General features: G+C 37.0%; 2 protein-coding genes across 2 annotated transcripts; one reads left to right on the forward strand and one right to left on the reverse strand.

Annotated features, from left to right (window-relative positions):
- Window positions 1-815: 815 nt before the first annotated feature.
- Window positions 816-9,552, reverse strand: LOC106370994 (probable pectate lyase 1). Its single transcript, XM_048757731.1, has 5 exons — window positions 9,302-9,552; window positions 3,873-3,953; window positions 1,824-2,570; window positions 1,599-1,737; window positions 816-1,441 (listed from the first exon to the last, which is right to left on the reverse strand). The coding sequence occupies exons 1-5, from the start codon at window positions 9,400-9,402 to the stop codon at window positions 1,214-1,216; spliced, it is 1,296 nt and encodes a 431-aa protein (XP_048613688.1). The 5' UTR covers window positions 9,403-9,552; the 3' UTR covers window positions 816-1,213.
- LOC125587389 lies at window positions 5,037-6,767 on the forward strand. The gene is made up of 6 exons (XM_048757732.1): window positions 5,037-5,145; window positions 5,234-5,501; window positions 5,702-5,816; window positions 5,885-6,009; window positions 6,154-6,235; window positions 6,331-6,767. The coding sequence occupies exons 1-6, from the start codon at window positions 5,125-5,127 to the stop codon at window positions 6,698-6,700; spliced, it is 981 nt and encodes a 326-aa protein (XP_048613689.1). The 5' UTR covers window positions 5,037-5,124; the 3' UTR covers window positions 6,701-6,767.
- Window positions 9,553-10,086: the final 534 nt, after the last annotated feature.

Genomic DNA, 10,086 nt, shown 5'->3' on the forward strand with positions numbered 1-10,086 from the left:
TTGAGAGATGAAAATCTATCATTGTTCTAAAGGTTCTATGACTACTCATTCGAGGGGAGCTTACGTAGTTGTACTCTTTTTACTTTTACTACGGTTTTTCCCATTGGGTTTTCCATGACTAGTTTTTTAACGAGGCACCACGTAATACAAGATGGATGATCAAGGGGGAGTGTTATAAATTAAGCATTGAAATGATCATCCACTTCTTTACCAAACTCAAGCACTATGATCATCCACTCCTTTACCAACTCAAGCACTATGATCATCTACTCATCAAACACTATGATCACCCACTCATTTACCAAATTAAGCACTATCTTTGTTATTTTATGTATTGTTGTTCACTATAAATACCATCACTCATCTCACTCTTTTGTACACCATAAACAAGAACAAGAGTTTATAATCAAAGAACCATTACATCTTCTTCTTCTTCCTTATAATAAACTCTCTCCCTTATACTAGTGTTATTTGCTTCCTACGGGTATTAAATTCTACTCTTATTTAAATTTCTCGATACTATAAATTATAAGTTATTTCATAACAAATATGATATTTTTTCCTAAAGGTTAATGTGGTTGGAAGGCAAAACGGTAAAACATTTGCGGGTGATAGTCTGATAGATAGCTGGGTATTCGAATCTGTCGCAATTAAAGCTTTTCTAGTGTTGTCAAAATAACATTAATGTAAAGTTTTTATAAACCGCCAATTAGTATTGGTTGCTTGCTTCTAAAGCTAAAATGTACCAATCATGACAAGTTACAACAACGTGGTGGGAAAAAGCTAACAAATCCAGCAAACAAAGAAAAGTAGAAAGTTTCACAAATCATTTAGACCCTATATTAAATTATAAACCTCAAGAAATACACGAAAGATACGAAAAAAGAAGACAGTATATTCTTGTTTTTTTTCTTGGTAAATGACAGAGACAATGGAAGAACAACCTGAGTTTATCAGACAGAACCAACAACACTTCGGGACTTTCTCTTTTACATGAAAGGTTGTTTTTTTCCCCCTTTACTTGTGTTAACTTGCGGTTGAAGCAAGCAAACCCGAGGTTGAGAAAAATCGATACAAAACACACACAAAAAAAGAAAGATAATTGGCTTTTTTAAATGACAAATGTGTGAAAATGTACACTTTTGTCTAAATATAATTGAAGATGATTTTGAATTTTGGTGGTAAATGGTGTTGGGAGGAGGTTTAAAAACAACTATGAGGTACACTGACGTCCTCTACGACAAGGTAGAGCTCCAGCGTCGTTAGTAATGGTTGCAACCAATGAAGAAGATTTAGCTGCGAGGCTAGAGGCTCGTGCGTAGCTACCAGATGAAGCGGCTCCCGAAGCAGTGAAGTAAGCTCCGTTCTGAAGCAAATCTCCTTCCGTTCTCCAGTTCCATCCTTTCCAGTGACTCGCCGGTGTGTCCACTCTCTTAGTCACCTATCAAAAAACATTCAATACCATAATGTCACACACTCTTCTTTTTTTTTTTTAATACCAGGAGGTTTGGAGCCGAAGCCCGAAACCACAGCATGTAGTATTTGTTTCGTCCCAGCAGTCACTCGTTCGTTTCAATGGTTTTGATTAGGTTTGTTACCTCTTTAGCAAAGGGATTCTTCGGGGCGGCGTAGCGGTTTCCTTGACTGTTGATTGTCGGGTCTGCGCTTCCACCAATCGCGTACATTTCCCAGTGAGTGTAGTCATTGTTCACGACATGGAAATACCCGTGTCGGCACCTGCAAGAAAAGTTATTCTTATTGGTCATAAAACAAAACAGAGTAAACAGAGCATACTCTATATTTTTGTTCGTCTTTAGACATACCTCGGCATTCTTTGAATAAGTCCGACACCAAAATGGTTATAAGCAATAGTAACTTGCATGGCTTTATCCCTTGTGTAAGAATCACTATGTCCGAGCAACATAACCTCGTTGTGATGAGTCATATGGTTGTTAGAGATGGTAATAGCCGTCGAGCCCATAACCGCATCCACAAGCCCATCAGCGCAATGAGACAACGAGTTGTGATCAATCCAAACATGACTCGATCCAAAGATCGAAATCGCGTCACCATCCGCCATCGTCCTCCACCCAAAGTGCGTCTCTGAGCTTCTCACCATAGCGTTACCCGTCGGTCTACAGTCATGAATATGCAACCCATGCACGATGACGTTCGTCACGTACTGAATCGTGATGCAACCGCCGTTAGCGATGTGAACGTTTGCGCCGCGTCCGTCGATCGTTTTGAAGCTGTTGACGATCAGCTCTTGTTTCAGCTGAATCACCATGTCGCGTTTGAAAACGATCCATAGCGGTCGGTCTTGGATCACGGCGTGACGTAGTGTTCCCGGTCTAGGGTTAACCGGGTTGTCGTCATTTGGGTCGGTGACTACGTAGAAACGCCCGTCTCGTCCACCGATCGCGTTTCTTCCGAATCCGATTCCACAGTCCGCTAGGCGTTTGCGGTTCTTGTGCCAGTTGGCATCGCATCTCCAACAGTCGTCGATCGGGTTGCCTGTTCCGCAAGCAAAGTAACCTAGCTTCCTCCTCTCGGTATGGTTTCTTACACTCCTGTAAAATCATTGCCCGGTTTAGATTAGTTTCATATTCCATTCTATTTTGTGAACCGGATCTTCATCATAAACTTAAAATAAATTGTTAGAAAAATCAAAATCACATCAGAACATGTGCACATGACATTGTTGATATAAATAGTATTTTTAGACTTTTTTTCATAGACGTGTGTCGGTGGGATTAGGTTCTCTGGCTAAGATTCTTGAAGCAAACGACGTTACAGAGTACCGTTAAATAAGGCCAAACAGAATATTGCCGTTGGATACCGACGCTCAAGTCCGTCCGTTTTAACGGATACCGTTTTGGGATCTTCTTGTTTTTTTTGTTTTTTTGACCGTATAAAGTGTACATTGTTCTGTTACGACCACATGGGAACTGTCCAAAATAATTGTATATATTTTCTTTCCAAAACCTATTTAAAATATACAAAAGAAATATGGATTTTATTTAAAAACAGAAAATATGCATATTATTTTTAAAAAACTATGTACGTATTTTGAAAGTAAATGTTAACGAATTCGCAGTGTGTACGCAGCCGTATACGAATGGTTGGCGATGTGAAAGATAATTTAATTTTGTGGGAGGCATGATATACATGTAAATGCAATAGTGCGTTGGACGCGGATCTGCCTAGCATTAGTGCATGTGGTGTTTGCGTTGAAAACTGTCTGCTATAACTATTAGTTCAACAACAGTTGACAAAAAATAGAAAAAAACTGAGAACTATTGTGAACAGTGTTAAAATGTAATAAAATACTATATTGAGAAAGAATACAATGAAATTTAACTTTTACAATTTCTATGCATGAAACTGTAGTAGGTGATATAAATATGTATACTTTTTAGAGAAAGATTAAAAAAGGGAAGAAAAGGTACGATAAATATCTCGTTTCATGAAAATAAAATACTTAATAGATATCTTACTTAAAGAAATGAGCCTGACGAAAATAATTATTAGCAAATGTTCACGGGACTAGATCTCACTAGTAGCAAGAATAAATTAATTATCGAACACTATATTTGTCATAGTTTATAAATAGTGTGAATATGGGGTAAGAATTAAATTAGTTAGAGAGGAAATAAATGTGACAGCTTTGTATGATGGATCTTGATCCGACAATAGATTGAAACAAAAGTCACAACACTATTGTAAATGAATATAGTTAATTAGGACTCACTGGACCATACCCAAATATTATTGAATTTCTATGACTTTTCCCCTTACTACTTTATATATATATATATATTTTTTTTAAATACTTTATATATTATCAAATGATAGTTTTAAGAAAAACTTACATTTCAGCCAAGGCGATAACTTCGTCCGCTACTTCATCTGGATTTGTCACTGCATGCGCGTTCCATTCATTTTCGTTCGATCTAAAAAATAAACAATAAGATCATTTACAAAATAGAAATAAAAATTTGAGAATCTAGAGAAAATTAATGATTGACAATATAGTAATGTTTTTAATAAATTTAATCATTGGAGAATGCACACACTACACTGCTCCATAAAATTCGCTATCCGGAGAAACCGTTAAATCTTTCAGACATAATTATCGAACGACGAAACTAACCCTATCGATCGATTCCGACAGGCGTACTGAGTAGCCACTGTCTAAGGTTAAAGCGGTAATTTACAACAGTCAATTGTAACTACACATTATCGTTGACTCATGAGTGTACGTAATCAAAACTATACTAAAAGCAGCATATAAGGCTCTATGGAGGTGTCCACGTCGGATGATATATTCAACCAGTCATATTACACAAAACGGCCACGTCATTACGAGGTTACAATGGTTTGGGTTCGTATTTTCGGCCCGTTTTATTTGTTGATTTTAATGGTTTGGGCTTATGTGTATTAGGCCTGTTTTTCTGTAGGCGATGGCCCATGGGTGGTTGATGAGTTAGGCGTCGTATGTCGTAGCCTCAATTGCGTCGTCACCTTCCTTTCCACTTCTATCTCTGCCGTTTCTCACCTCTCCAAATCCGAATCGACGAGTAACTTCACCACTAGCTTTTGTAATCAAACCTCCTCACCATTAACTTCTCTAATCAAATCTTGCTTTAACCCATTTAATGGATTCTTTTCGTCTTCTTCTCTGTTTTACTATTTATAAATCTCTTCTCCGATCTCATGCCTCCATCAAAGCTGTTACGATTCTCTCAAATACTCATCCCGATGGAGCCTACCCGTAACTCTTCATCCTCCACCGAACGCACGTCCGGCAAGAAGACCGTCGTCTCCTCTGCGTCTGCTAAGCCAAACGGAAAGTCTATTGTCGTCTCCTCTGCGTCTGCTAAGCCAAACGGAAAGTCTATTGCTTCCTCTGCGACTGCGATGACTCCTAGCGCGCATGCGTCTGTTGGAACCGCCAACCCGATGAACCCTGAAGCTACCACCGGTCTCTCATCCGCTCATCGCGACCAAGTGATGTTGTTCAGGGATGTTTCGCTGGGCCCACAGGAGGCCGAGTTGAGGTTCCGGCTGATTCACTTATGGGAGGCCCGAAATCCAAATACCAAAATTCTCATTGGTCAAGAGATGCTCCTTATCGACGAAGAGGTTTGTTTCCAATTTTTTACTTATTTTGTTTGGTTTTGCACGACTGAGATAGTGTATTAATTAATTAATGATTTGGATTTATCGACAGGGAACTGTTATTCAGGGTTTTGTTCCGGCTGGTCGTGTAGGAACATTTGATCTCTCAGCTGGTTCCGTCTATAAGTTGACCAACTTTTTCGGATCCAGAAGCAAAATTCAGTATCGGGTTGCTGATCATAGCGCCACCGTTTCATTCTCTTGGAATTCTTCTTTGTCGGTCTTTGAGAATCCTCCGGTTCTCTTTCCAGTAGATAGGTTCAGGTTCCACAGCTACGATGAGTTTAGGGCCAACTGTGACTCCAAGGGTGATCTTTATGGTAAGCCATGTTGAACTATTTAGATTACCTTTTATATTTGAGCTACTGATGATGATCTTATAGATACGTTTGTTAAATTATGAGAGTATAATTGATCTTATAGATACGTTTGTTAAATTATGAGAGTATAATTATAGACGGGTTTGTTATATTACTATAGTATAAGATTGATGTATACGGTTTATATTTTGGTATCTCAGACTATGTTGGCCACATGAAGCTGGTGAATGGGCAAACTATCTCTGAACACATGGTTCTTGACGAAGCTGATATAGCAGAGAAACGGCATCTGTGTGTTCATGTTCAGGCACTTGAGTATGTTTCTCCAACCTTAGCCTCTTTCGTTTTGTGTTATTGTTAACAAATATTTTTGTCTTATGTAGCGGACCAGTGATGAAGCTCTATCTATGGGACCAGGCTGCATCCGACTTCTGCCAGAAATTCAAATCGTATGGAGGGACTCCAAGCGTTCTTCTGGTCACCACAGTGAATCCTAAGCATCTTGGAGGTTAGCATTCCACTTTAAAACATCATGTTCCTATTCAGACCTTAGAGAAATTCTATAAAACTACCTTAAGTAAACTTTAATTGTTAGGTGAGCAATCATATAGTATGTTACGGTTAATCACATTCACTCATATGTTATTAACAGGAACCCTTGCTATCACTTCTATGTCCTCATCTCGAGTGTTCATGGATTCCGACGTCCAGCCTAGCAAGGACTATCTCGAATGGTAGGGATTTGTGTATGCAGTTATTATCATTCATCTGTTGATGTGACATTTCGTGCAGCTTATTATTTAACATACTTACGGCTTATTTGCATCAGGTTGAATTCTAACGCAGAAATTGCTAATAGTGTTGCTGCTGAGGTTGTCACTAAGCCGGAGGCAGTGACTCTTGAGGAGCTATTCACCTACATCAAGCAAGAAACTTCAAAGGTACAATATTTTTTTATTTTTTTAATGTTTTTAAATACGTTTGCATGTGCATGGGAACTAATGAGGTTTATTTTAATTTCCACGATGAAGGTCGCTTGGTTTGAATGCACGGCAACAATAGATGATGTTGTCCGGGGTTCTCCTTGGTATTACATTTCTTGCGGTGGATGTAATAGCAAGGCTTTCAAAGGTCATACCTCTATGATTTGCAACAATAAGAAGTGTTGGAAGACTGAGATCACAGGCGTTCCTCAGTAAGTGTTGTGATCATAGTTGAACTATGTTTTATCAGCGCTGATAGCTAATCTTGATTTCTTGTAGGTACCTCACAAAGATATCAGTTTATGATAAGAGTGAGCAAGCAGTTTTTGTCATTCTTGGCGATGCTGGCAAGGAGCTGAGTGGGAAACATGCTGCAGAATTGGTTGCTACTTATTTTGAGGTAATTTCCTACCTGATTATACATCATATACATATTTGTGTTACTGCTGACCATCGCCTATTCATGGATTCCGAAAGGCAGTATTAGTTGACCTAACGTACATATTGCTTGGTTATTAGTCTAATGAAGGAGTTGGAGCTGATCATTGTGTGCCGATCCCGCAAGCTTTACTTGACACGATAGGCCAGACTCGCAAATTCATCGTCAAAGTCTCGGATCACAATTTCTCAGGCAAGACTCAGACCATAACTGTAACGAAGATACTCCCACTGGCAGTTGCACTTCCAGCAACATCCGAGGAACCTGGTGCTTCCAGTGGCTTTGGAAACTCTGCGGGTGATAGGGCTAGAAAAGCAGCTGAGATTCTTGAGGCAGATGAGGCCAAGCGGTGCAAGAGTGGCTGATATAGCTTCAAGCTCTCCTCATACGCAGTGATTGTTTTTGCTGCAGTTCGAGTTATGTTTTATGCTTTCTGAATGACTTTGCGTTTTTTTCATTTCAACTTTCAGACTTTTGTCTTTTATGTTTAAGTTCCTTGAATACAATTTTCATTTTATGGTTTTTACGATCTCTTAAGCCAGTTTACTTATCTTATTTTGAACTTTTTAATAGTTAGTAGGGATTAGCTTAGTTTATAGGTGCTGAGTCGTCTCCTTACTACATTAAGCACATCAGTGGCTTCAGATGCAGAATCAGGATTAGTAACAGGATATGAGGAATGGTTAGGGGCGTGGATCCATAGGCATGAATCTGTATTCACAGTTTGGATACTAATTTTTCATTTCAGAATATTTTAAAGAATCTTTCACATAGCTTTATATAGTCTAAAGCAGACACACAACCCAGACTTATTTTGTTGCATCATAATTAAGCATCTAGATCTCAACAAAAAAATAAGCTTGTGATCACAAAACATGACAAATATGAAGATTATATACTGTTGCGCTCACTTATATGTCCTAAATCAAACAAAAGTACAAACCTGCATTGCATGCCGATCTAATGAAATTGAAGTACGTCTTACATATTTAAAAAAAAATTAAATCTTTTTAATTAGTCATCCGAATATTTATATTTATGGAATATTTATATACATGGAGTGAGGGTTACTGATCTATTCTTTAATAATTATTAAAAATTTAACCATATTATTCAAAAAATTTAATATGATATAAATAAAAAAACAACAATACTTAAACTTTAGTAGTATAGAACAATATACATGTGGACAATATATGAATTAATATTTTTACAATCAGAACATTTTATTTTAAAAAATAACTAACTCAAAATTTTCCAGTGCTATATGGAAAAAATAAATGATATAATCCAAAAATTGAATAAATACCTTTAAAGGAATATTGATCATATGAAAATGTGTTAGTATATTTTTCATAACTTTTAGCTAATTATTTTGAAAAAAAACAAAAAAATTAAAAAAAAATATGTACAACTATGTACATGTTAGACAGGTTTCTATAAGTCAGTTTTAAACCGATAATGTATTCAAAATTAGTATTACATAAACACATTTCCTATTCCTGGAGGTCAGCAGAAGCCAAAAAAAAAAACCAAAACCAAAAAATCATTATATAAGAGTTCGAACCCAGCTTGAGTGCATATAAGAGGGCTATTCTACCAGTCAAATTAGCAAACAATTAGGTTAGTATTTTACCCCTAATATCGTAACAACACTTACTTTTATAGATTTACAGAGAAATATAGCAATAGACTTTTTATATGCTTATATGTAATTTATATTTATAGGACATCGTAGTCAAAAAAATTATTGACTTATTAGTTTGTTTTTTTTTTTTGTCACATATTGACTTATTAGTTATATATATAATTATATATACATGAGATTGCTCGCAGACTTTTGTTAATAGACATGATTTACATCTAATCACCAGATATCCAATCTCAAACTTATTAAGACTCGAACATTTTTCCGCGCGTAGCGCGGACGAAACCTCTAGTGCAACTAAAAAGGCAGAACGTACGGTTTAGATCGTTGGATCTGGATCACAAAACAAATTTCAACGGCTCAGGTTATTTGGTTAAACAACGATGAAGCTAGTATTGTAGTAGAGATCGAAAAGGCAAAAAACAACCAAAAACTATTTTCTCATTCCTGCTAATTTTCTCGGTTGAAAAAGGAATTAAAACAGTGAAAATAAATGATTTTTATAGTGGTGTTTTGGATTTTTATTTGGAATCTGGCGAAAATGTAGCTCAAGAATGAACAATGTTCAAAGTTAAAGCAAAAAAAAAAGAATGAACAATGTAAGTTCAAAAAAAAAGAATGAACAATGTAACGAAACAATGATGTAAAACAAATTAATTAAATAAATTTTCTTCTCTATATCGAAAGATGCATATCATACGAAAAAACAGAGGTAGTATAGATAAAAGACCTGGAGAGAGATGATATCTTGTCCTGTGTACTGTTCTCTATTGCTCCGACGAAGAAGAGAAGACACATCATAGCTAAAATCCATGTCGGAAGAACCGCCATTGGAGCCGAAGCTTAACAGAGTGTTTGTTGTGGTCCGAGAGAATTTGAACAGAGGAGAGATAGAGAAGTGAGAGATAAAAAGACAGTGAATGTACGAGTTTGGAGATGTAGTGGCCCCTCTTATAGAATCTGTAGAGGGGGAAAAAGAAGACGACACGAAAAGGAGCCGTTAAGACGGCCGTTATGTATCTAATCCATACGACGTCGTGTGGTACAATTTGATTCTTCATTTTGCCTTTTTAACGTGATTAGTTGTTAACTCCACCTCTTTATTTACCGTTCTAACTGCCACTAACTGCTCAAGCGTGTTGATTTACATACCTCGCACGCTTTAACAATTTTGCCAACGAATACCTTTTTTTCCTTTCATATGTATGTAATTAATCTATAGTCAATAACATAGTATTTTGCTTGTTTAGACTTATAGACTTTAGTAATCAATAAGCATACTATTTATAAACATCCGACCTTTTAAAGCAACACTACAAGAAAACAGGGGGATTCTGATGGCCGAAATCGTCGGTAATTCGTCGGAATCGGTCTATTCCGACGAATTTCCGACGAACCCGTCCGTCGGTATCGTTTCGTCGGAAAAAAAAAGTTCGTCGGAATTTCGTCAGAAATTCCGACGACTTTCTGACGAATACCAAGAAACGTCATTCTGACGAACTTCCGACGATATTA

Source organism: Brassica napus, chromosome C5, assembly GCF_020379485.1.
Source record: "Brassica napus cultivar Da-Ae chromosome C5, Da-Ae, whole genome shotgun sequence".
Lineage (NCBI taxonomy): Eukaryota > Viridiplantae > Streptophyta > Magnoliopsida > Brassicales > Brassicaceae > Brassica > Brassica napus.